Consider the following 26,290-nt stretch of genomic DNA (forward strand, 5'->3'; position numbering starts at 1 on the left):
GACACGTCACTCCTGCCCCGCGACATCAAAAATCGAACGCGTACAGTCCAGTTAACTCCAGATAATCCAGACTCCAGTGCGCTCGGGGAGCGCGCGACTGACGATTGCGATCACGTCATTGAGTCGTCACCATCGACGTTACGGCACAACGACGACGGCGACGACGATGTCGCGTAACGTCGAGCATTGACGACGGCCACCGACGACAGCTGGCGGGGCGACGTCCGGCCGCGACGACCACGTTCAAAACATCGACTTCGACGTCGATATTCCCGATCGTCCTGCACCGACCGCGTACTCTTGCCCTTACCAGAAAGACACATGGCCATCCCGGACGTATATAATTAGGCGAGTTAGAAAGCGAGCATGTCTCGTTGCAACGTGAAGCACTTTCTCGAAGCGCACATCATAGATTGAGCACGCATACACACATGGTCACCTTCGTAATTCCCAGTAAGCAAATGGCTCGTAGTGTGTGACAACAGATTGGACAGCAGATTTACTCAGATATTACAAAACGGATCCGGTATTATTTGTGTCTGCATTTAAGCTCGTGTTTACCCGGCAGAGCCTGCCGATGTAATCTGACAGCGGATTGTCGGCAGAAACCGAACGGAATCTATCATTTCACAAGCATTTAAATGGTTACAATACAGCAGATTTTGCTCAGTTTCTACAGTCAATTTGCCATTGTAATCCGTTATATTTCTGCTTGGTATTCTATCGACAAGATTTGTAGCAGACGCTCTTTCAAAATCTGTTCTTGACAAATTTGTGTATCCAGGATTATTGTCCAAATATCAAATTAACGGTATACTACTTGGACAAGAGAATATTATTGAAATCTTATTTGATTATTTTTAATATTATTTGATTTGTTAATATCACTTTATCAGTATATGTTAATTAAACTATTTTACATTTGGGCTATCAATTTTTTAACGATGTTTGTTAATCGAGAACGGAGAGTGTTGTTAGAGTTACAAATTAACTCTTTAAGTAACTTGGAAAGGTATATGACGGGAGCGAGGAATAAATAATGAAGATTTTAATTTCAATGATGCCATTATGCTGATATGAATCAAAGGAGACACCTCAGTAGTATGTCAAAAGATTAAGTTTATTGTTTGAGCTCTTTAGTGACAAGGATTGCGATAAGCCTGTTTGTAATGTGAAGAAATGTAATCTTTGGTAATCGCTGCACGTAAGACTTTCCAATCTCGATTAACAAAGTTTTAAATATTTATCTTGAACATTATTTTAATGTAATAATTTATGATGGACAGTAATACCTCATAATTTATTGAACCTGTTTATTCTAGTCATTAAACTTGGTTGAACTACTGTTTTACAGTTAATTTACAGTTAATTACAGTTAATTACTTTAAAAATATGTATTCTCTATTTTTCGGTTTGTTAATATCACTTTACCAGTGTACGTTAATTGAACTATTTTAAACTTGGGTTATCAATTTTTTAGTTTATTCCGTTTGATTGCTGTGGTCAAATATATGGTGAACACCTAAAATCAATGATATGAATTACAATCAATGCACGAAGGACTGGCAATATGCAAGAATCATGATAACTAAAGGTTTATCCTGAAATATTATACTTATTTGGAAAAGGACCAATACAGAGTACAGTGGCAATATGTTTGGTTGTCCTAGAGAGGCTGTACGTGTCAAAGTTAAGGTATGTATGACCAATCGCAGAAACTTCCAATTGCCAAATACACTTTTACTTTATTTTAATAACTACTATACTATATACTTAATTACTATTTTAATAATTTAATATAACTTATCTAATCTATATTTCATTGAGCATAGAAATATAAAATAGAACAGCGAATTATAATGGCAACTATTCAGGATACTTCAGATTTTACACCACATGACAATCTCGTAAGAAAGGTCATTTCAGGATAAAAATCCTAATATCAAAATATTATACTAATATATAATAATATATGTAATAACTATAATAGTTTTTGAAAAGTGTTTAAAATTGATCAATCAAATTGTCCGAAATTCGTACGCTTAGGTATGATACATTGCAGCAGTGAAGATATGAGAGTCGTCATTTATTTATGATACTCTTGTGCATGTGACAGCTTTGATAGTTTGATGTGTATCGCGTTTCAATACCCATACTCATGCTTTTTATTCTGCTACTATTATTATTAAGATGTTCAATGTATTAATTAATTAGTAATCCGTATATTAATGTAATAAAATCAAGAAGTAATTATAACAATAATGTAGGTATACAGAATATGAATCACATATCAAGAATAGGATTGATGATTGAGAACATCTTATTCTGTAGAATCGTGCCTCAGCGGCGTGACTCCCGAACACCTTGATTCGTCAATTTTAAACACTTCTCATTTAGAAACCATTATAGCTTTGATATTTTTGATACTGTTATTTCAAAGTAACCTCGAAAGTCTGCTATTGACTATTATCACGTAAAGTCTGAGACATTCTGTATAACATGTGATATAACTATATCGATTATTGTATATAAGATTACCATTAATATAATAAATTAATTATAATAGAACATAATTATGTCATATGATTGTGTACAAATTTTCTGTGCCTTTACAATATCTACTTACAATGTCTCACTGTATGTGAACATGGAGTTAACGAAGAACAATAATAGAAATACCCTTTTTTTTCAGAAGTGTGAAACTAGGCATCAACCTGAATACCGCAAGTTCAGCGTGGATCCTCAGATAACGTCAATAGAAGTGTTGCAAAGTATTCTTATAAAGGCTTTTGACATAAAAGGGTGAGTCATATTAATAATAATAAAATTTATTAATGTGATTTAACAGTTTGAATGACGAGAGTGTTCGTAAAAATTTGTACGAAAAATGCCAAGTAGCACATTCACGTTTCTCCTGTTTCATATTGAAAAGTGTCGTGATAAGTAAAAATAAAATTTGCTACATGTATAGTTTTTTTATTCATTTCTAATAAATTAAATCAAGTTCTCAAAATTGCGATAGAAGTTAAACACATTATCAGCGTACTACGGTACTCGTCAGCACTTTTTGATATAAAAAATAAATAGTGTGCGTTGCGTGACGTTAAAATAATATGTTACATTTATCAGTTAAGCTTTTAAGATAATCTTTATATTAAAAAATACAATTCTCATTAATATATATCTCGGTTTGTGTTTAAATACATAATATTGGAAAAAATATTCTATATTTTAATAATTTAATTCTTCCTTCTCTTTTTACTCGTGATAATATAATTAGATAACGTGATATAGATGATATACGCGTGCTATTTTCCGTCACTCAAATCATTATAGCAACATGAAACAGCACAAAACGGTTACTCGAGGCAAATGCATGTGCAAATATCCTTGAATTTATCGAAGCGTGCCGTAAAATATTAAGCAGAATGCCGTAAAATTCGCTCGCGTGCCGTAGGGAGTTTACCGTTTCGTATCGAGCGATTGATGACTATGGGTCGGAGACGTATCTCTTCCTACTCTCGGACTGGGACTTGGACGCCGCGTTTATCAGGTGACCAACTGATTAATTCCGACTAATAGATAAAACAGATATAATATACTCTGATAACCATAGTCTAACACAATATCTTTCAGCGCATCGGAGCCGTACCTTTATCTACAGGTGAACCTGAAACCTTTTGGCGAAACTGGAGACTGCGAATGCTACTGGGAACAAAATGCGCAGGAAGTTTCGACACGTCAGCAGGAGACTGGGTTTCCTTACAGAACACCTAAGTTGCCCGGTCTCATAATGAATAAAGTAAGTGCCGTCGCGCATTCAGTGATGATCAGCAGTCGCAGAAGGGAGCATTGAAAGTTTCACAAACGCCTAGTTTTTTCTTCTGCAAAAATGTCGAAGAAAAGGACAAAACACGGAAAATTAGCTAAACTCTCAGTGCATATTTTTCATTCAGTTAAAAGTCGCGTATGAATCTTTTCAGTTCAATTAAAATTACCTTAGTTTTTTTCCCATTATTTCTGTAATTATTAATTCCTCTATTATTTTTTATTATTACTTTTATTATTTTATTATTTTTTATTTTTATGATTATTATTACAGTTATTAGGTGTATCCAATTTCGCGTTTAATCTTTCGTCACAGATGGAAAGAACGCTGAATATGGTGCAACGTGCATTGGGCAATTTGGGCGAAGAGTCGTCTCATCAGCAGAATGTTCATCCTCCAAGACCGCCTCTGACGGACGCTGAGTTTCGCCGATTTCTAGATCCAATCGGGCAAGTGGTGCACTCCAAGGAATTGAGAGCAGTTATTTACTTCGGCGGGATCGAACCTAGCTTGCGCAAGGTGGTCTGGAAACATATCTTGAACGTGTATCCGGAGGGGATGTCGGGTCGCGAACGGATGGACTACATGAAGAAAAAGGCGCAGGAATATCAGAATCTGCGCGAGCGGTGGCGGGTGCTGGTACAAAAGGGACAGAACGTCGGCGATCTCGGCTACGTCACCAGTATGGTGAGGAAGGACGTCCTCAGAACGGACAGGCATCACAAGTTTTACGGTGGTTCGGACGACAATCAGAATATAGCGAGCCTCTTCAACATTTTGACAACGTATGCCTTAAATCATCCGAGTGTAAGTTACTGCCAGGGCATGAGTGACTTAGCCTCGCCCCTTCTCGTCACGATGCGGGATGAAGCACAGTCTTACATCTGCCTCTGCGCCCTCATGAGAAGATTGAAAGACAACTTTATGCTCGATGGTATCGCCATGACTACTAAATTCGCTCATTTAGCCGAAGGTAGATAATCATTAAAAATGTCTCTCGCAATTTATTTAGTCCCTAAGTTTTCAGTCTCATACAGAATGCCCTGTACAATCTGTACATTTCCTTTTTAATAGAATAATATATCATTATATCGGTACTAAGATATATTTCCTTGCAGGTCTTCAACACTATGACCCCGATTTTTATGCGTACTTGAAGTCCCATCAAGCGGACGATCTGCTCTTTTGTTACCGTTGGTTGTTGCTAGAAATGAAACGCGAGTTTGCGTTGGACGACGCGCTTAGAATGCTCGAAGTTCTATGGGCAGCTCTGCCAGCATCACCGCCGACCGGCGAACTGAGTCTTGCCGAGGTGCCTTTTCCGCCAACGTCGCCGCCACCGAGTCCGAACGTGAAGCACATCCGCGAAAATGCGTATACCAAGGTCTGTGCTATTAGACGGCAAAGTTCCTCGGCTAGTATTGCCGCCAGCGTGAAGCGGAAAGCCTTTAGCACTGAGGAATCGACTCTGCAAACATCTACCGAGGTTAACGGAGAAACGAAAAGGTTTCTTATTTGCACAATTGCCCGTACTTGAAACTATTTTTCGAAAATTTGCTTTTTGAATAAAATGTAAAATTTAGTTAAGTTTGTGGGAGACGTAGATAAAGAAATATAAACGAAGAATATAGATAAATACCAATACAATTCTCTTCTCTATTTCTCTTTTACATTGTTGATTGAAGTTTTAAACGGCAACTTTAATTCTTCTAATCAAATACTCATTTTTAGATCCAACTCGCCGTATGAAGCATTCTCCGATTCAGAGAATGATTTGACCAGCACGAAAAATAGAAGGAATAACGAATCGACAGAAAAGTGCCTAAGTACAGATTCTCTTACTGTTAAATCGAAACGCTCGAATCTACTGGAACTGAAAGAGAAGCTGTCTGCCCCCAACAAAGAACAGATTAAGAACAGTGAACAGAACGACAACTCTGACAAGAAATGTGCGCGAGTGGTCAAGAATTTGAATGAGTTCTTAAACTTTACTAGTCTTAATCGTAGTAAAGTCACGCCGAGCGACGCCGAACCTGAGCTCAGGTAATTACCTTCGCAGAAAGTACTTCTAAATCGAGATATTCGTGCAAATCATATTTCGCAAGGTTAGGCGATTCGAAAATATTATATTTCGTTATCGCAGACGTGTCTCGAGCGAAAGCGGCGTCATCAGAGTGTTGAGGGATGAACCGAGTTCACCGGATGATCCTACGGATTTCTTTCCGATGACCACGTCGATGACCAGAGAGTTAAGACTGGAATTGGAATCGCTGGATCGACAAGTGTTCGGACCTTCGCCGCCTACAAGCGAGCTACAATGCGACTGCGTGCTATCAAAAAGAGACAGTGACCTACCGGAGAGCGAGACGGAGACGGAATTAGCGAGATGCAGCCCAGCGGCGGACGTGTTCGTATGGGAAAACCCTTTACACACGCTGCAACAGAAGCATCATCCCACGACTCCGGACGAGCAAGCGGAATTGGAGTACGACGGAGAAATTTTGGAGGATCAGAACGGCGTAAAATCTGTCACGCCGATTAGGCTGCTTAAACGTACCACTAGGTACGTACTTCTATCCGCAAAAATTTGACAATTTTAACGAACAAAATTCAAGGAATGAACTTTTTGCAAAGATAGTTTAGTTGCTCGCAAATCTAAATTAAATGCCACTTTGATGTAGCTTTCTGGTAAAGAAATTTTTACATTCTTCCTTTACTTTTCTTATCTAACTTCAAACTATCTATATCTTTATTTATATGTATCGCTTTTATGTTCCAATAAGATAATACGGTATAATAATCCTACATCGTAGAGCTGTGGCAAAACAAGTCATACTTTCACACAAGTGCAAAGTCAAAATTCTATCGGCATCATTAAAGTTTTAAAGAGATCAATATCGGACCTAATATAGAAAGCAAAAGTGTGTATTTCGTTATATTTTTTTATTAAAGCACTTTGTTTATCTTTTAGATCTGAGTCGGCATCAGATAGCGAAGGGACCGAGAGTTGGCATCAGAATCCATCTGTACCAGAGAGTCCGACGAAGCAGCAGCAGCAGCAACAGCAGCAACAACAACAACAGCAATCTGTACAAGAGCAATGTGAGGAAGCGACGGAGCTGACTAATCTCATACCCGCGGGAACGAGTGAGGATCAACTGGGAGAAAGCTCGTTGCCGCCACCGAACGAGTTCGGCGGCGGCAATCCCTTTCTAATGTTCCTGTGCATCACCCTTCTGTTGCAACATCGAGACTTCGTTATGCGCAATCAAATGGATTACAACGAGATGGCGATGCATTTCGACAAGATGGTTCGCCGTCACAATGTGATCCGTGTACTTAATCAGGCGCGACAACTGTTCGCCGGCTATCTCAGAAGACATTCCATCGCCACATCCTCCTCCTCGGCCAGCTCGACTTCCGCCAGCAAGCGGGACTGCGTGAACGTGTAACTCTTTCTCGGTCAACTTTAAAGACAAAAGCATCAAGTCATAAATGACCTGGGATTTCAGAATTATTTCATTCGAAATAAATAGAATTCAACGGCACATATCACGGAAATTATGTCGCCAACTAAGATTCGGAAGGCTTAAGAGGACTCAAAATTCTATCACGGCTCTTCCGCTCATAACGTTCGTAGGACATTTATGACACTCGCCGTGGATTCTCCGCAGTCGTATCGCGCGAGCAGTGTCTCTGATTAACCATTTTTTCTTTCGTTTTTTTTATATGTATAGATATTATAGATAAGATATACTTTTCAAATAATTGAATGAAGGTCATCCGCTGTAGGCATTCAAAAATAGCAAAGAAATCTAAACGCGACAACGAATAAATGACCAATGTATAATGCGAGAGCAATAAAACGCAACGTTACTTACAATTATATAGAAATTTTAGAACTTCTTTTCTCTCCGTAAGAACAATTTTTCAAGAAAGGTCAAAATGAAGAAGAAAAAAGACGGTTGATCAGAGGTAGCACCACCTAGGCCCGTACTTATTAGCAATTAGGACGAGTGGATTCGATTGGGAGAGTTCGGGATACAACGATCGGAAGCGCTTAATCCGTGAATCGCACGCGTAGCCCCGTTCGCTCACGCACGTTATCATTCCATCGCGACATAATGCACCCTATCATCAACACGCATCGACGAACCCTCTTTCGCTGTACCTCGAGGTAGAATTAAGTCCTTAGCTTAACGCATTTGAGTGACGACCGCGTCGTTCTCGAAATGCGTTAAATTTGTAAGATACACCTATACCTATCCTAACAGCTGAGTCTTACTTTGTTCTCAAACGGTATGCTTGAGAAACGACAATAAAGTGCATTTAATTTTATCGCTGACCAATGAACTTTCATTGATTCTGGACCCGAACTTACGAGGACATCTTAAGTTGGGAAAGACTCCGGCGTATTCTAACAATCAAACAGTTTTTATTCGTTGAATAATTAAGTGCATTTAAGTTTGGAGTAATATCTACATCGTTTAAGCAATATTAAATTACTAAAGGTATATCTCGCAAGAATAAATTCTTTCTTTACTAATTGATGATACGATACAGAGGACATGTAGACATGTAGCAATTAGTAATCAATTCTAAGATTTATTCTTTTTAGTTATATCTTACATGTTTGTTTCCTTTTTAAAATATGAGTTTTCTTTAAAGTTAGTTTATTTTATCTTGCATATAATTAAAAATATATGTAATATACAGGGATGTAACAACGCGTTTCCGACCCCAGGTCTATTTGCAAAAAAAATAATCTTTATAGTGCCCCCGACCATCTCTGAAAGTTTGTCGGTTGAGTTTTCGAACGCCCTGTATAATAATACGAATGAAATATCACTTTTATAATGGTAGAAAATTAAAAGGCTAGTCCATTAATAATACCGCTTGTAAAAATGATAAAATTTCCACTTGTAAAAGCAATGTAAAACAAATTAAACTCAATATTTGCAGTAGCAATATCCTATTGTCTATCACAGACAAACTATTTTCTCAGACTTCTTTTTTTGTTAATGAAAAATCGCAACTTTTCCCGAAAGAAAAATAGTCGACAAATTTATCAAACGAATTTCATAAAAAAGGTAAGTGACACCTCATTGATTGATTTATTCATGATGAAGATTTTATATTACAATTATCATAAATTTCACGGTTCAATAATTTGAAAACACTTGTTTCTAAGTACTTTTTGTTTTATAACGCACAAGTACGCATTATTTCAATTGTTCCCTCGCTTTCATATCGATTACAATCGATAGGAACATTCGAGAAATTTCAAAGACGTGTCACGACTGTCACGTGCACGCGCGATTATTCTCGATCCTCTCGTACATACTTCATAAGTTCGTTCGTGTTCGTAGTTTTGCGCTGCGCATGCATTCGCAATATTCGCTTCGCATCTCGCATGCGCCATTCAGCCGCTTTGACCTGTGTTCAGCGTGCGCCGTGAAACAATCTTGTCATTATTGCGTCATGTAAGTAAATCACGAGAATTTTTGCCAATATGTGATCTCCCTAACGAGCGATCCCTCCGTCCGTCCGAGCCTTCAAAATTTCGTCGTGAGACAGTCCTATGTAAACGGGAATTTGTCGTTACGATAACGTAGGACGATCATTTGACGTGTCTCTCTGTTTCGTCCGCAGAACTGTTTTGGAAGCTGCGAAGGAGCGAGGATTGAAGGAACGAGATGTTGGCAGCGAGAATCTGCCGGGCCGGTGTCTCACCGGGATTGGCGTCGCTCGTCCGGGCTCCGAACGTCCCGACGACGCCGCAGTTCTCCAAGGGTCAGGTCGTGAGATTGTTCGTCAACGATGGGCGCAACTCTTACACGAGGACCGCGAGGAGGAGAGCCACTGTGGCCGAACAAGCGATGGCTCCGGCCGGCGAAACGGGTAAGTCAAATATTTGTATAATATTTGTATGAAATTGTTGCCGCGTGTATACGTAGGACTGGCCGGACTGGCGTGACTTTAAACAAATCATCGAGAATGTATCGACCCGTTGCCCCTTATGTTTATACAGTTTTGTTTCAAGAACAAGAACAATAAGAGCAAAACGCCGATGTTAAAGCAAAAGAAATAAAAAAGTAATATAAAAACAAATTACAGACGTCTTAAGGTTTGGACCTTCTTCAGTATAACAACTAGAAATACAGTTATAATCTTAAAACGAGTCGTCAACAATGCATATGTAATAGTGAAAAGTAGTCATGTTCTTTAAACCAGTTGTCGGCCGCAAAGTTGGTTAAAAATATCAACTAACGGCATATCAACGAAATTGACCGCAAACAGTCAGCCTCGCAACAGTCATCTCGCAACAGTGTCGATGTTTGATAAGAGATAATACTTTCTGGCAAACAATAAGATCAGCACAACAACAGTCGTTGATCTTATTTGCCTTATGTTTTAGTTTTGTTTCAATGCATGACTGATATGTTGTTTTGCAGCGTTTAATGTTGGGAAAGCAGCAGTTGCTGGAGGAGCGGTGATGGGATTGGGTGGTCTTTGTTATTATGGATTAGGTCTGTCTTCGCGAACAGGCGCCATAGATCACGCACAGTAAGCAACTTGTTTTTCTCTTTCTAAAATTTCTTAGTCGCCTACAACTTTCAAATGTACATGCGTAGAGTTTTAATACTATTTATAGCGATATGAGAACAATATGCAATTTATTTGTATTACAAATTTTAATCGATTTCAATTGCTACTTGATACAAGATGACTATAAGATCAAAATAAAATGTAGAATTTTTCCCTTTACAGGTTATGGCCTCAATATGTCAAAGACAGAGTGAAATCTACTTACGCGTACTTTGGTGCGTCCATCGCGGCCAGCGCAGCATCCGCGGCTATGTGCCTGCGATCTCCCGCTGTTATGAACATGGTGATGCGTCAGGGATGGGTCGCTATAGGTGTATCGCTGGCTGCGATGATCGGCAGTGGCATGATTGTACAGGGACTATCATACAAGGAAGGATTTAATAGCAAACATATAGCATGGCTAGTACACACCGGCATCCTGGGCGCAGTTGTGGCGCCGTTGACTCTCTTGGGTGGACCATTGGTCCTCCGAGCGGCTTGGTACACCGCCGGGATAGTCGGTGGCTTGTCAGCGATTGCCGTTTGCGCGCCCAACGATAAGTTCCTGGCAATGGGCGGTCCGCTCGCTATTGGTTTAGGCGTGGTGTTTGCCAGCTCGCTCGGTTCCATGTTCCTTCCACCTACGACCGTTCTTGGATCCGGACTGTATTCCGTAGCTCTTTACGGTGGTCTTCTGTTGTTCTCGGGATTCCTACTTTATGACACGCAGAAGATCATCAAGCAGGCGGAAACTTATCCAGTATACAACGTTGATAGGCCATACGATCCGATTAATAAGTAAGTACTCGAAAAGAGACAGAAAGGGAGGATAATCCTGAACAGAATTGTTAAAAACAAGAGGAGTTATTTTTTTTCTCGTAGAAAAATATTAACACTATACAGACTGGGTAGTTGCGCGAGTAACTTTCACCAATTCTTTATCCAAGAATTGACAAGAAATGATTTTTACTATATATGTAAAAGAAAATCAATAACTCTGAATATCTGAAAAGTAAGAAGGTTAAACCAACTAATAAATAAATAAATATATTTATTTATACACGCCAATGTGGCGTCAGCCGCGTTAACAGTCGACACATAAATGACGTCAATGTGATGTCATTGACCATTAAAATTTAATAAAAGCGTGTTACAAGGAAATTGGATAATGTAATATTTTGCATTACAATTTTAAGTAATTTTTCTTTCCGAAATTAAATTTTGAGTTTATTAAGTAATTTTTTTAATATAAAATAATCTGTATTTTTTTTAAATCTATGATTATTCTTTATATAATAATTTACGAAATATGAAGATGCTAGTACAAAGTATTTATTATATTTAAGAATTATTTTAATATATAATTATAATAATATATTTATAATTTTAGTAATATACTTTTAATAATATTTCTATTCTTGCAGTGCAATCTCGATTTACCTGGATACATTGAACATCTTCGTGCGAGTTCTCACCATACTGGCCGGTGGTGGTAACAGACGTAAATAGAGGAGTAGAACGTGATAATTTAATAATGTAACATTAGGATCAAACTAACTTTAAATTATACATGTATTGCATACATATTTCAACTTGATCATAATACTTGCTTTAATAAGAATAAATTGTACAGTCTTAAACTAGTATAAATAAATTTAAACATTTTATTACTGCGCCTCTATACTTACGCATACATAAATATTTTTGAAACTTTATGAAAAGTTACTATATCGTATATTGTAATATTAAAAGCGACTGTTTTTGCAATCTCGTGCCTTGCCAAAAACCGTCACGCATTATTTAAAATACTGAAATTTCATTTTACGCTTGAATTTTACCCCGCTACTAAAAAATATATAACAAACATTTCCAATTAAACAATTTTTATTAGAATGTTTGAATGAATATCAGTTTTTATTAGAATGCTTGAATGAATATTTCTATAACTAGCGCCAAACGTGATCGTTTAGCTGAGTTGTACCTGTCTAGTACGAAGATAACTCGACGTACAGCTTATATTGAACGCCGAATCTATCTAAATGTGAAACTGCATCGAATTTGTCGGTACCCTTGTTATTAATTCATACACGGCGAGAGGCAAAATTACGATGAGCGCTGCGAGGTGCCGGCCGTCGACTCCCACCGTCCCAAATCAAGATCGACCACCGGGTCGATAATTGGCAAGTTTCTCTCTTTTTCTCTCTCTCGGTAGCGAAATCACGTCGCGAAGCGGAGAAGAGGATAAATCGAGTCAGCAACCCCCGCGACGAGGAGGGGTTTGCGCGTGCGTCCCCGTCTTCCGTCGTCGCGAAGGGTGAAACTGATGCGCGACGCACGAGGGAGAGGAACGGAGACGGAGATGTTGGTTGGAACGAGAGAGTGGTAATCATCGAATGGGAAAGGGAGAAAGAGAGGGACATTGAACGCCGACACCGTAGCCTCGCAGTCTCCTCTCGCTCGCGCTGCGCCGCACGGAGACCCCGTCGCTGCGTTTCCTTTTGTATTTTTGCGTCAGCCAAGTCGCCAGCGTGGTGCCCGACCGTCTCCTCGCTCGCTCGCCGAGCGCATTTCCGAGTGTTGTAAGCTCAGTGCGTCTCCCAGCGACGGATGCGGGACTCCTGTTAGGCCGACGCTCGAAGGACACCGGACAGCGAAGAGACTCTCCTGCGTCTTGCGGGAGGAGAGACGTCGGTGACCTGTCGACTTGAAGGTGTAAGTGAATTGAACGGTACCGCCTATGGGGGTGCGCGATTCCACATGAACGCATCGATAATACTTGAGCGTCCCAGCTAGCAGAAGCTTCTAAAAGACGTCTAAAGGACGTCTGAAAAATTTTATCCTCTTTTAGACGTCTTTGCGATGTATTTAAGACGTCTTTTAGAACTTTCTGCTAGCTGGGGTACGAATTATCTTTCGAAAACTCGACGGGGGATGAAAATCGCGAGCCTGCGGGAAGATTCTCCGCTTACAGTTTACGTTAAAACCTGCGTAGGCAAATTCGCTTAAATAATATCTAGGGAATCGATCGGAGAACCAACCACCTAATTAATAAGTACATCTTTTCATGAGCAAGATGTTGCCTTATTGCAACGTATTTTTTAGGAAGGAGGACGCTCTTCTAAAAATAAACCATTATTCTCTCTGAATAAGGCGATATTATCGAAAGATGCAGAGGAGAATATTAGATTTTTTTCGATTTTGTCTGAGGGATGATGTAAACATTGTAAACCATATGGAATTACAGCGAAACGAATCGATGTAATAAGTAATAATCTGTAATTGTCACTCGAGTAACCTTGCAACACTGTTTACTATGGAAGATTATAATGAACAAGTCAGTGAGGATTACATGTCAATTTGAATGAGCCATATAATGGAAACTGTCGGGTAACTAGAACAACGTATTGATCTCTCAATAACGTCAATAGCTATTCTAAAATCATGAACGGACGAGACTCGAGATACCAAGCAAGCAAGCATGGCATTCATCTTACTAGCAGAGGATCATAAAATAATTTTCATTATTTGTATTTATTTTTAAGTTATAATATGGAGAGAGAAAGAGAAAGAGCTCGGTTCATTAGCCCACTTTATTTCCTTCAATTTTTAATCTAATGAACCTGGAACTATCTTTATTTTTAATAATCTTCAATTTAATTAATACAGGACCGATATATATGTATACCTAATATACCATTAATTAGAGAAAACACCTTTATGGTCAGCACTAGATCTTGGTAGCTTAATTAATAATATTATTCGCGTGAATTTTATGTACAATATATTCTTTGCCCTAGCAATCTTCAGTTTCTTCTCTTATGGGGATCTCATTACATCGCCCTAATTGTTCAAAGCTCTAACTCGTTTCGCTCGATCCATAGACCCTTTCTCGTACTTTTTTTTTATCGATTCTAGAATTTTTCTTTTTTTTCTGGCCTCGATCGGCTTTTTATAATTCCGATTGAAAGGATCAGTCATATCCGTTTACGTTTCGAACGGATTGTCCGATCATTTAAACCTGGATTTTTTTCTCAGTAAACGGTCGATCGAAAATAACGTGTATGTTCTATATCGCTCGCGTGCGACCGCTTCGCCGAGGCGAGGGCCCCGAAGCGGAACGCGCGTCGATGCACGCGCACGGCAAAGTGCATCTCGTTAACGAGCGAGGACGCGCGTGCAAAATTCGCGACACGCGCCGGCGACGCTCTTTCGCTTCAGACAGAAAGAACGGCGCCGCGCGACGCGACGCGACGCGTTGCGACGCGGCGTGGCGGATCGATCGATCAACGCGTGACTGTCTGCGTCAAGTGAAAAAGTAAATCATCAGACCTGACGAAAAGTCACTCTAAACCGACTGTCCACATTAAACGGAACTGAAATGAAAATTATATATGAATTAGTGTTATAGTACACATATAGTATATATACAATAGTATATAGCATAGTATATAGTATATGTACACTATAATATTAATTAGTATATAGGTATACTATAATACTAATTAGAGTATATTATAGTGTATATAGTAGAAGAATCTGAATTATAGTAATATATAGAATATAGTATATAGAATTTCTTCTTCATAAATTCTGCAGTAAATCAGATTCCGGGAAATTTAGATGGCACGAACTCACATGAAAAATAAAATAGTAATAACAATAAATGTATAATATATAAAGAAATTTCTAGAACGGAATTGAGTTTCTGCGGAGTGTTCCAAATCTACTAAAAAAATATATATATATATATTTTGCTACAGAACTTTCAAAGAGTTCAAAGTAAGCTTTTAAAGAAAATGTTCAGAGAGAATCAATAGTTAGGAGGGTCGATAAGGACGCGATTGTTCACGTTCAGCTCTACATGAAAATTTTTAGAATAATGCGAAATTTCCTTGGCGGGTCGCCTGTAATACACTATACACTTTTCGAAGGAGAAGGCGCACATCGCGAAAGAATACACGAGAGATTGGAAAGCGAGATGAGGGAACCTCGGGGCTACCTAAGGGTTGTCGCGCACGTGCGAGACAGAGATGACGCTACGTAGACGACAGTGCCGTTTTACCTAGGGTAGCAACAACGTGCGGTCCGCAGTTTCCTTGTGCAAAATATAAAAACAAATTTAATAGCACATTGTCTCTAAATCTAATATATATCCTTTTACGAAAAAGTTTCGTTTGAAAATCAGAGAAAGTTTAGTTCTACAGATACATCTGTTAATTAATATCTCAATACATAATGTGATTTTATCTACTTGAAATTTTGCTTATAAAAAAACTTTTAATAGCCAGTTAGCTGAAATATGAAATCAAAGAGTTAGTTTCTATACAAATCCGTTCTAATTTCTCAAATTTGTTATACATTTATATTATAGAGATAAATAACACGAAAATTACGCGATAGATGTAGGTCAACGTATACAAAAAAATACATATGGATATAAAATTTCTAATATTCCACAACTGTTATGTGAAACACACGCAACAATAAAATGCAGCATAATTAACACAAGAAGCGCACACTTGTTCGGTGTAATAAATTACAGAAAGTTTGCGGCCCGAATATGCTCCAAATACCTACGCGTGTAAATTTACGTGTCAAGACGTTTATGGCACGCGTACATTTAAGGGCAACGTCAACCAAAATCTCCGTTTAACTTAATCGGCGATTAGTCGAACCAGAGTCGCTTGTGCAGCAAATTTCCAACTATATAATTCATTAAATTGTCTCTATCTATATAATCCTAATCTCTCCTCTTCGTCGAACAACAAAACATTAATAGTTTAATCAGTGTTAACAAGATGCTACAGGTATTACCTGCCAAGTTAATCGCCGATTAAGTTAATCGGAATTTGGTCGAAATCACCCTCGTAAAATCAGGATACAAGGGCGAAGGGAGAGAGAGAGAGAGAGAGAGAGAGAGGGCGCGAAGTCTCCGGGTGCCGGAACGTGCGAAATCATCCCTGTGCCGCCCTGTGGCGGAAGCGGGGGATATTGGCGAATAAGGGGACGGGAGAGTGAACGGGGCGGGGGTGGGACGGTGGAGACGAGGGGTGTCGGTCGCGAGTCGATAAACCGCGGGGCTGAACGCGGAGAGAGCACCCTTGCGCACGGCTACAACATGGCGGACGGTGAGTCCCATTCCCTTTTTTTCCCTCGGCAGCCCTCTGCCGAATGCCGGCCGGAGAAGCCGGTGGAGTCGGCGGAGAGTTCGAGCGTGTGTTTCGCGCGATCGATTCGCGGCTCCGCTTGCTCGTTCTCGCTGCCGTTCTCGCGCCCGATCGGCAGCCTCTCGGGGCTTTTCGCGAAGAATCTCCGCTTCCGAGCGCGCGGGCTCTCTCTCTCTTTCTTTCTCTCTTTCTGTCGCTCGAGAGAAGGGTGACCAGTGATCGGCACCGAAGTGCGTGCGCGAAGATTCGTCTCTTTCTCCCTTCGTCTCTGTTTCTGTCTGTCGATCTCGAAGGAAACGGTGAAATTAAGCCGGCCGCGTTCTTTTTCAGACGAGGATCAATCGATATGCGACTCAGGGAGTCCGTCTCGGTGCCGCTGCATCCTGGTGGACTGAACAACAAGTAAGTAATCTTCTTGACGACGAGACCGGGATCGGAAGGAGAGTGGTTAATTGACGGCCGGCCGGGCAGACGATCATGTCGGCGGAGATAACGATAACGATTGTCCTAATCGAGGGAAACGGACGCGGAAGTTGTGAACGCCGCCGGCCGCAGTTCATGGAAAAGCCGTCACACTTTGTTCTCCATATTACGTAATGTGTTTCTCAAATGCCGGTTTTAGTGGCCCTTACATCAGAGCCGTTTTTAGCAGTCAATGTTATTTTATAACGAGCTGCGCGTTCTTTCTAACGCTATAGAATAGCTCACACCAGTTGAATGTCCTACACTGTTAAATATTAAAGGATGAAATGTTATTTGAATTAATACCTTGAGTTAAGTAACATTTTGTTATTTTTAACAAAGTATTAGTTTAAAATAATAAATTTCGACACACCTGGAACGTTATTTGACTCAAGGTATTAGTTTAAATAACATTCCATGTGTGTCGAAATTTATTATTTTAACACAAAACAATATTATTTTAATTGCATTAGTTTAGTTGAATTAACATTGTTTTAGTTAAATTAACGACATATTGAGTAGGAGCAGTAGCGACCTATAGGAATGGTTTAAAATGAAGTTTAAAATTGAGTATAATTTGACACTATGAATTTAACAGTGTATTTTAAGCACTTTAGTTATTCAAAAATCACTTATTACGTTTAAAATCTTCACTGCCTTTTTGTATAATGTGTAAAATCGAATTGAAGATATAATCTTCTTTTTACCCTGAAGAAATGAGAAAATTATTGGTCCTTTTTTAGCTGTGAATTGCGGAAACTATAGAGCCTTATATAATTTATTAAATATTAACTTAATCTTTCGAATCTGGAAAAGTTTAGAAATTAAACACGAACTAGCACATTTCTTTGAAAGAAATTGAAGGTAGTATCTAGTTCTTTCTTGATAGCAAAAGAAATATGACAGTTGCTTTGACTAAACGATTTAAATCGAATTTTGAATTTAAAATAAATGATTTAAAAATCCACGCTAAATAGTTGCTGAAACATTCCAGGAGCAACAACAAAAAACGATAGACGAATTATTTCTGTAATTTGAAAAATTATCAATATATTTTTGTTATTTCAATTTTAGAAACGATATTTTGTTATTCGCATTCTTCCACGCGTGCATACATCCAAGCGATACGAGCATACACAACGGCTGCGCCGCGTACGCAGACGTCACAGGCTGCAAATGTCAGTCACCGTAATCTTTGCCTGACCAAGTCGCCTGATTATTTCCTAGTTATAAGTTAACGCTAAATATAAACGTCTGATCCCGCTTCCGCGGCGACCGTAGGCGTGCTGCCGCCTATACCGCCTCGGCATTGGCGTGCCCGAAGTGGTATACCTAACAGCAACGCTAGGTAGTATCGATCCACCTGGACTCATTTCTCGGTCTCGCACGCAGCCGGCTCCGCAGGCACAGCCCGAGCCGGAGCGTCGTCGGGGCCGGCGAGATCGGCGATCGCAACGAGAATAACGCGGCCCAGGTGCCGCCGGCCGCCAGTCCCGTGTCGGCGGGCTACCCGAGCGACGAGTCGGCGGACTTCCGGCTGGCCGAGGACACCACCACGTGGTCCTCCCTGGCGATCGCGCGCGACAACGTGCAGCAGAGCAACCCGTCGACGCAGCTGCGATCCGTCAACGTCAACAATAATCTCACCGAGCCGAGGATACGAAGGAACAGCTCCGTCGAGAGCCTCGCCAATTACGAAGGTGAGCGTGTGTTGCGTGTGCGTCGCTTTATAAACTTATATCGATTTAAGAAGAGCCGATGCTCCTTTAAAAAATATGCAATACGATTTACTCTCTTACTCTTTTTTTTTATAATTAATAATTGAATTATCGAATCAAAATGACGATTATTCCCTTAAATTCAGCGAGATATCGCAATTGATTATCTCCTACGTCGACATTTATGCTATCTATATTCTTCTTCGATTATTCACTCACGCGTGAAATAACTCGTATGATTGACGCATATATATTGTCGATACGGCCGATACGGCCGATCCGTATTGTATATGCAATTTTAATCGCAAATCGGAGAAATGTGATAAATTAATTTCGGAGAAGAGAAACTGCGATAGAGCGTAAAGAGGATTTAGAAAGACGAAAAAGAGAAAAAATAAGTAAAAGACCTGTATTGTTAGGCACGGTCGAAGAGCAATCCGCCAACGTAAACAACAATCTAACCGAGCTGAGGATACAAAGCAGCAGCTCCGTCGAGAGCCTCGCCGATTACGAAGGTGAGCTGCTTCGTCCCCGAATCATCCCATATGCACAATTGAATCGCGTTGAGAAGACGCGAGAGCTTCTCAATGCGATTGAATCACGATGCAATCCATAAAGAAAAATTCCACGTAACAAAAAATAAACGAAGAGGTAATTCTAAGGTAGATGGAATGGTAAAACGAACAAGACGTATTTTTTTTGTCGATCATATAGAAATCTTTTAAAGAATATCTAGACAATGAGCGGATGCACCTGAATCATTGGATCTATCAACTTCGTAGATCGCCACTTCTATCGAGCAATTGATTGGCCTATTTTTTAGTCATGCTTTTCTCAAGTGCCACTACATGCACGACGCCGGGGATTTTATTGGAAAACAATGACGGTTGAAGGTTTCGTTGCAGAGGAGCGACAAGGCGAACTTCGATATTTTCCACTGGCTGCCATTAATAACGGCGTATATCCTTGACATTAAACCGTTATCCGTAAAGTGCAGGCACGGGATTTTTAGTTTAACCAAAGTCACTCGCGCGGTCGTGTTGCGGCGCAAAATGTGGTACGCTTTCGCGATAATTAGCTCTCGCAATGTGCGAGGACTATGACATGACTTATTTTAAATCTACTAATTGCAATCTAAATTCAAAAATTATCAGCGCAGAAGCAAAAGGGTGTGGAAATCAATTATTTATGAAATGTAAAATGTCTAGAAATCTATAGAATTTCAAGCAATCTATGAAGTTTAATGTTACAAAATATGCCAGTAATTTGAAACTTAAGCTACGTAGCAGCTGATAATAATTCACCGTGTTAATCTGTCCCACTAAACCGAGGATCCATGCGAAGGACAGTTTATAGAAAGAGTGCAGTCTATGCAGCTTTGCACAAGTAATCATGTATGAAATCAAAGATCTAGTGATTGTTCATGCATCACTGGTCCATCCGATGACGACCAACAGAGCGACGACGGTACCAAGAATTCTCCGAGACAAAGAGAACCGTTAAAACCGGGGAATTTATTCTTATCGATGTGTACGGAAACGAGTAGTGTCGTATGTGTGCGTCAAGTATCGCGGGTGGGCTGTGAGAGAGACGATCAACATTCCCTACGAGCGCACGAGCCGACCGCGACCGCGATCGCGCCGCGATGATGACGATGAGTCACGGGTTACGATCCGTCCAATTTATTCGGCCTGTGTGGCTGGAGACGAGTGTAACCGCGAAATGTTGCAGGGCGTAACTCCCCGCACGAGAACTCGTCGCGCGAGCTGACGCCGTCCGAGTGGTCCGACTGGTCCGAGGAAGGGAACCTGCCGGCGGGCTGCCGCGGCATCGTCAACCCCAACTACCCCGGCTTCCAGCATCTGGCGCCTTCCCTGCTGTCGGACACCGACCTGACCGAGGACGAGCACGACAGCTATTCCGATTATCCGCCGCTCCATCACTACCATCACCACGACGAGGTGGCCCCGTTGCCGGAGAACGACAACGAGTACAACAACAATATCGACGACAGCGTCAATCATCTCTCCGGCCAGCGCAACGATCGCAAGATCTTCTACGAGAAGCCCAAGTTCAACATACAGGTAATATCCGTCATTTGAGCGGATTGACCGTACTTGTAGCTTGAAAATGAAAGCGTCACGGAGAATTACAAAGATGATCGGGAGATGTGACAAATTCAGAAGTCTGTAGATATGAGCGACATTTATTACACAATATTTGAAAATATGTCATATGTTATCTTGAAAAAAGTTCGATTCTATGTCAAGGTTCTCAATTCTAAGATTTGTTTTCTTTTCAAGGCAAAGAACTCCGAAGATGTTGAGTGCCGGATGAGACTTTTTTTTTAACAGCGAACAAAATACATACCTGGATGACTTGTTCTTTTTATCCGGAACTTTCTCCGATTCTGAGACCTTCCGTTTTCAAATGTTTTAACAAAAAGATTTCAACCATTCATCGAATCGTCGATGAATGGTTAATTTATCTGTCCCCATTGAGCTAAAAAGAACGTCTGATTCCTCTGCGTTGGCATTCATCATCAGCAAAGGGATTAGACCAATTCGGTTTGCACGAGTCACGTCACGACAATCGCGCGAATTCGTTCCGGGATGAGTGAGTCAAACTTGTCACTGGCAAAACCGCGGGCGACAGTCGGCGACTGTCGTATCAACGCGTAAAAATAATCGAGCGCGTCCTCCTACGAGCGTACGCCCGCTCCGTGACATCATCATACCGTTCTCGTCTCTCTCCGTGTTCCAGACTGTGACCTCTCTGTACGAGGCGGTGGTGCCGCCTTCGGAAAAGTGCATCAACTACGTGAAGAGCGTAGAGATCTCGAGGTCTGAGGAGAAGACGCTCTCGCCGGAACCAGAGGAAGTCGTCGTGAACGGCATCGTCGAGACGGATATAACCCATCTGACGCTTCTGGACGAGCGGGAGGAGAGTCTAGCCGACCCGGTGGACCAGCGCGCCCCCGATTTGTCGCAGGTGACCTTCAAGGATAAACGTGAGAGGGAGGTACCCGTCGAGGTCGAGCTGGTGGATCTGACCACCAGCGTGAATGAAAGCCTGCAATTCCCGGAGATCGAGGAGATCCTGGACTCTGGGAAAACCAGCGAGATCGGCGAGGTGAGCCTAAAGGTGACTTTTGCGATAATGATTCATTAAGATTAAGTTAAGAGATCTCGACAATTATTATAATACAACAATTACGAAATGTTATTATTAGTAAATTCAAATAAAGATTATTCAAGCCGCTTGTAATTAACCCGGGGAAAAGTTTTTCATGTATAATTATGTATAAAATGTATATTTTCCTTCTCTTGTATAATCTTTCGCATCGTATACTAGAAAAGTAAGAAGAAGAATTTAAAAATAATAAATGTGGATAATTTTGTTGTTTCTACAAAAAAGTAAAGTTTCGGGAAATTTGAAAAATTACCCATATGTAATTATTTATAAATGTAATAATTGTGTGTAAAATATGATTATATATGATTACATATAGAGTATTGCATAATTTAATCGCAATTTTACTTTTTGTAAAAAATACATGCAAAAGTTATTTATTATTATTATTATTATTATTATTATTATTATTATTATTATTCACTTACTCGTCTTATTATTTTTCTGACATATACGAACAGAGATTATACGAGAGAAAGAAAACATATTTTATATATAATTATGTATAAAAAAATTTTTTCCAGGTGAAATACGTGACTTTAAATAATATCTAAAGTGGACGTTTAATTCACTTTGATTTTATTTAACATTTTTAAGTTGTATTCTGTATTATAATTAACATTTAATTATTACGGTAGTATTTAACATTTAACAATCTTGTATTTATTTATAATCTAAGCTAAAGCCGCCTTGAATTCCATTAATCCCTAAATCCCGTTGTTGCCGATTATGTTGTTCCATCCATAATTAATACTTAATTATCATAGAATACACAATTTCCGCGGCTTCTCTGTCTGAGGCCCCTTCAATGTTATTATGCAATTGATTTGCATGACAATTACTATATATATCCCGACTAATCCTACTTCCTGTCATTGGTGCCTCTCGCGCCTGTCTGATTCGCGACGTTCTCGTGCTACGGTCGATTAAACGCGAAAATGATTTCGGTGTGGGCGCACAGACGGAGGACGTCGCGGTGGAGCACATCGACCTAATACGCGAGGCAAAGGAGCTGCCTCACCCAGATCGCTCCAAAATAGGCAACCGTCAGCCGGTGACGACGACGACGACGTCGACGGGCGGTTCGGCCGACGACGACGAGTCGGAGAGCAACAGCGACTACTCCGAGGGCTTCGCCGAGGAACGGCCGACCTACACGAAGCTGGAGGAGATCGATCTGCTGTCGAGCATCGGCCGCGACATCGGCGTCGATCTCGAGAAATACGCCCAGCCGGTGCCGGACGTGGTCGCGATGGAGTCGATCGAGAGTATGCGCCAACCGCGGCCCGCCCCGATCGTCAAGAATCACATGGACACCAACAAGCTGTTGGATCGCAACCTCCCGGAGGCGTCCAGCGCCGACGCCCGGAAGAAGGAGAAGATGGCCAAGAACCAGGCCAAGCGCCGTCAGCAGCAGCAACAGCAGCAACAATCGCGAAACTCTAATTCCCAGAGGCGTCCCGATAAGCGCAGAGTTGACATCGATAACGGATCTGGTAGGTATCCCAACGCGTGTCATTTTATTCTATTTATCCTATTATTCTAGTTTTTATTTCCGATTATATCTCTTTTTATTATCGTTTTATTATTACATCTATTAAGATTAGTTTCTATCATTTATAATACTTTGCTATAGTTAGTCTTCAAATATTAATTGTAACTTAACTCTTAATATGCAGTTTGTATATTAATGTAAATTTATTTATTTAACAATTTTTTATTATTGTAAATTATAATTAATAATTTTATAGAATAGGTTTCTTAGAGAACGTAGATATGTTACTAATAAATTTCTTTACAACTTTTTATATATTTTTCACATTTTTATGAGCAAAACATACTCTTCTTAATGAATATGCGCAATACATGTTATGGCCTATTCTACGGCGAGTCAGGTAATTAACTGACTCGCTTTTCAGTAATTGGAAAAATAATTGCTCTTGCATTATCAGCGGTGATTGCGAGTCAGTAATTATTATAAGTAATTTCATACGTGCCTTGAAAGTGCTATTTTTAAATAGCTACTCCTTTTCATTTACCTTAATTAAGTTTACTATTTTCAACATTAAATTCAATATTTGGTTTCTTAAATTAAGCTTATATCAGAATTAATTAATTAAGTATTAATGAACTTATAATTGAGCAATAAGATTTTCTTGTCAGTTTTTATATTCAAATCTTCCGAAATAATGGAATATTAAGTTTTTAATTAAAAAATTGATATCAAGCGATGAAAATTTGTAATGAATTTGAGACACGCTATATAAAGATATATATATTTATTAATTACGACCCTTGTGAGAAATATACGGTTGAATCGAGATAAGTCTTAATTTTTGACCGACCACTCGAGATTACGTGCATGCGATGGTCCGGCACTCACTGGTTTCCGTTCGGCTGTTTTGGTCGTGCCTCCGCCACGTCGCGTCGTCGCTGTAAAAGTTTCTCATTCGCTGTTAAAGGTGGCTTCGACGTTTACAACATCGAGACGGCAATGCCAAAGATCGATCTGGACGCGATCGAGTCGCATCTCAGAGCTGCGCGTGAGGAGGAACGTCGGGTGAGTAATCAAGATTCTTTTCCACACTTTTATTAGCAATTACCTATTTTTTACTTGGGGATTACGGACTTACGTAGGGATCTCATTGTACAAATTTAATAACAGTACATTGCTTCTTTCTTTAAAGTGTTATATACAGCTCAAGTCGTTCTTTTTTTTATTGAAGTGTTACACCTTATACGCTCTTAGATAATATTGTAAAAGAGGCAATTTTGCGTATATTTATCTATTAATTCATTCTTCGATACGTAATGCAATTCTATTGATTTCCAATATTTCCTTTCTTATACAGAGATAAGTTCTTAAATTAACTCGAACTCTCGGGTCAATGAGAGCCTTCGGTTCATTCACACTCCTGTCCGACTTCGTATTCCAATATCCCATCTGGTTATCGTGGACTCTTGAATACGTTCGGCAAACACCGATTAGAGCGTCAATTCTGTCTAAGGTTTCGCGTTTGCGTCGAATGCATTTTGCGGGGGCATCTGTGAGTAGGCGGACGCCGTATGTAGGTCCCTATTTGATACGAGAACTTCGAGCAGACACGTACACGTAACAAGACTTCCAAAGGAAATGACTCTCGAGCTTCAGATTTTTTAAAGGCTGCTTTAGTGGAACTTTCCTTTTCTAGTTCAGTATACTAGAATTTAACGATGAAGCAATTAAGGGGGACGATTAAAAATAAAGGAGAGTGATTACTTAGCATCACGGGCGTGATAATTTATATCGCGCGACCTTGATACACTCGATGACTTCGAACGACGGAGTGCATGGATCGATGAAATATAATAAACAAATCGTTTAGATATATGTGTAACTTTTCCATCATTAACGCGAGAGAAGAGTGCACAATTTCTCTGCCTACGCACTCTTGTTTTGACACGACGACAGATTTTTTACTCTTGCCCGCCTAAATCTAGAAAGCGGTGCAGCATCGTGCTCCGAATGTTGAATCGCGCACAGGGCAGAAGTCACGCATGACCAGTCAACCGAAACGCTTTACGCACGACCCCCCGAAGATGATTTAACGATCTTTTGTTGCAACGACGCGACGCGACTGACGCTGCGGTTCGCATAGCGCAATAAGTTTGGAGCGCTTTCGCGTGCGGCAGATGAGTCCCTTTCCAGTAAATATAATACAATTGTGCAAATTGAATGCATAACTTTCTACTTCGTGTGCTTGATTATTGCACGGCGAAATACACCGTAGTTGCGTAATTGTTTATGTTGTTTCTATGAAAATATGCCTAAAGACAATAAACGATTTAAACTATAATAGAAACCTTTTGAGAGAGAAATTATTTAAAAATTAATTAAGATTTTTTTCTGTAATTATATTCTTGTTCATATTCTTCAACTTTATTGAAGAAGAAATTTTGGTGACTTTACGTTTTGCATAAAGTTCACTATAAAATAGCCATGCTTTTTGTGTCTTTAAAACAGTGCGTTTAATTTCTCAAGTTATCAAGCAAGTTATCAAGTTACCAAGTACACTAAGCAATACGTTACGAAAGACATGTAATGTACACGTGCAACGTATAGCGCAAAACGCAATATAATGCAAAACTGATAATGTTGAGTCATCAACTTCCTTGCGTTTGAAAGTTTTACTCCCGAGCGGGACGCACCGAACGGGACTGCGAGAATGTATCTCACTATCAAGCCATTCATTCCGAAAGCTATCGTATTATAGGCGTCTATACGGAGCGCGCGGCATCGCGGATACGATTCTCCACCCATTTTCCGGAGCGAATTGTAAACTCGGAAACGCGGC

The 26,290-nt window shown here is 40.0% G+C and overlaps 3 protein-coding genes across 11 annotated transcripts; all 3 read left to right on the forward strand.

The window, feature by feature from the left end:
* Nucleotides 1-40: 40 nt before the first annotated feature.
* Nucleotides 41-8,167, forward strand: LOC139779276 (uncharacterized). Of its 3 annotated transcripts, none has more exons than XM_071717581.1 (10): nucleotides 41-811; nucleotides 1,481-1,695; nucleotides 2,693-2,802; nucleotides 3,458-3,553; nucleotides 3,637-3,802; nucleotides 4,145-4,802; nucleotides 4,948-5,335; nucleotides 5,561-5,872; nucleotides 5,973-6,392; nucleotides 6,801-8,167. In XM_071717581.1, the coding sequence occupies exons 2-10, from the start codon at nucleotides 1,654-1,656 to the stop codon at nucleotides 7,279-7,281; spliced, it is 2,673 nt and encodes an 890-aa protein (XP_071573682.1). In that variant the 5' UTR covers nucleotides 41-811; nucleotides 1,481-1,653; the 3' UTR covers nucleotides 7,282-8,167. The 3 variants fall into 3 exon arrangements, with proteins under 3 accessions (XP_071573682.1, XP_071573681.1, XP_071573683.1); XM_071717580.1 differs by having other exon boundaries at nucleotides 41-453; XM_071717582.1 differs by having other exon boundaries at nucleotides 41-348.
* Nucleotides 8,168-9,154: 987 nt separating this feature from the next.
* LOC139779280 (growth hormone-inducible transmembrane protein) lies at nucleotides 9,155-12,084 on the forward strand. 2 transcript variants are annotated; one of them, XM_071717591.1, is made up of 5 exons: nucleotides 9,155-9,312; nucleotides 9,482-9,730; nucleotides 10,285-10,396; nucleotides 10,601-11,215; nucleotides 11,842-12,084. In XM_071717591.1, the coding sequence occupies exons 2-5, from the start codon at nucleotides 9,526-9,528 to the stop codon at nucleotides 11,924-11,926; spliced, it is 1,017 nt and encodes a 338-aa protein (XP_071573692.1). In that variant the 5' UTR covers nucleotides 9,155-9,312; nucleotides 9,482-9,525; the 3' UTR covers nucleotides 11,927-12,084. The 2 variants fall into 2 exon arrangements, with proteins under 2 accessions (XP_071573692.1, XP_071573693.1); XM_071717592.1 differs by lacking the exon at nucleotides 9,155-9,312 and adding an exon at nucleotides 9,321-9,412.
* A 772-nt stretch (nucleotides 12,085-12,856) lies between these two features.
* Schip1 (Schwannomin interacting protein 1) lies at nucleotides 12,857-24,723 on the forward strand. 6 transcript variants are annotated; one of them, XM_071717583.1, is made up of 8 exons: nucleotides 12,857-13,129; nucleotides 16,915-16,986; nucleotides 18,439-18,746; nucleotides 19,184-19,279; nucleotides 20,496-20,848; nucleotides 21,528-21,908; nucleotides 22,918-23,452; nucleotides 24,419-24,722. In XM_071717583.1, exons 2-8 carry the CDS (start codon nucleotides 16,931-16,933, stop codon nucleotides 24,550-24,552), a joined length of 1,863 nt encoding a protein of 620 aa, XP_071573684.1. In that variant the 5' UTR covers nucleotides 12,857-13,129; nucleotides 16,915-16,930; the 3' UTR covers nucleotides 24,553-24,722. The 6 variants fall into 6 exon arrangements, with proteins under 6 accessions (XP_071573684.1, XP_071573687.1, XP_071573688.1 ...); XM_071717586.1 differs by having other exon boundaries at nucleotides 21,528-21,896; XM_071717584.1 differs by lacking the exon at nucleotides 12,857-13,129 and adding an exon at nucleotides 16,457-16,545.
* Nucleotides 24,724-26,290: the final 1,567 nt, after the last annotated feature.

The sequence above is a fragment of the Temnothorax nylanderi genome, unplaced genomic scaffold, assembly GCF_030848795.1.
Source record: "Temnothorax nylanderi isolate EJ_2023f unplaced genomic scaffold, tnyl_v1.0 TNYL_tig0217_pilon, whole genome shotgun sequence".
In the NCBI taxonomy this organism is placed as follows: domain Eukaryota; kingdom Metazoa; phylum Arthropoda; class Insecta; order Hymenoptera; family Formicidae; genus Temnothorax; species Temnothorax nylanderi.

Excerpts from the sequence above, each read along its gene's own strand:
- LOC139779276 (XM_071717581.1), top strand. The coding sequence starts at position 1,654 with ATGTTTGGTTGTCCTAGAGAGGCTGTACGTGTCAAAGTTAAG. Across the intron at positions 2,803-3,457 it reads AAGGCTTTTGACATAAAAGG|GGAGTTTACCGTTTCGTATC; the intron begins GTGAGTCATATT and ends CGCGTGCCGTAG. Across the intron at positions 3,554-3,636 it reads TTGGACGCCGCGTTTATCAG|CGCATCGGAGCCGTACCTTT; the intron begins GTGACCAACTGA and ends AATATCTTTCAG.
- LOC139779280 (XM_071717591.1), top strand. The coding sequence starts at position 9,526 with ATGTTGGCAGCGAGAATCTGCCGGGCCGGTGTCTCACCGGGATTGGCG. Across the intron at positions 10,397-10,600 it reads GGCGCCATAGATCACGCACA|GTTATGGCCTCAATATGTCA; the intron begins GTAAGCAACTTG and ends TTCCCTTTACAG. Across the intron at positions 11,216-11,841 it reads CCATACGATCCGATTAATAA|TGCAATCTCGATTTACCTGG; the intron begins GTAAGTACTCGA and ends CTATTCTTGCAG.
- Schip1 (XM_071717583.1), top strand. The coding sequence starts at position 16,931 with ATGCGACTCAGGGAGTCCGTCTCGGTGCCGCTGCATCCTGGTGGACTG. Across the intron at positions 18,747-19,183 it reads GAGCCTCGCCAATTACGAAG|GCACGGTCGAAGAGCAATCC; the intron begins GTGAGCGTGTGT and ends CTGTATTGTTAG. Across the intron at positions 23,453-24,418 it reads TGACATCGATAACGGATCTG|GTGGCTTCGACGTTTACAAC; the intron begins GTAGGTATCCCA and ends TCGCTGTTAAAG.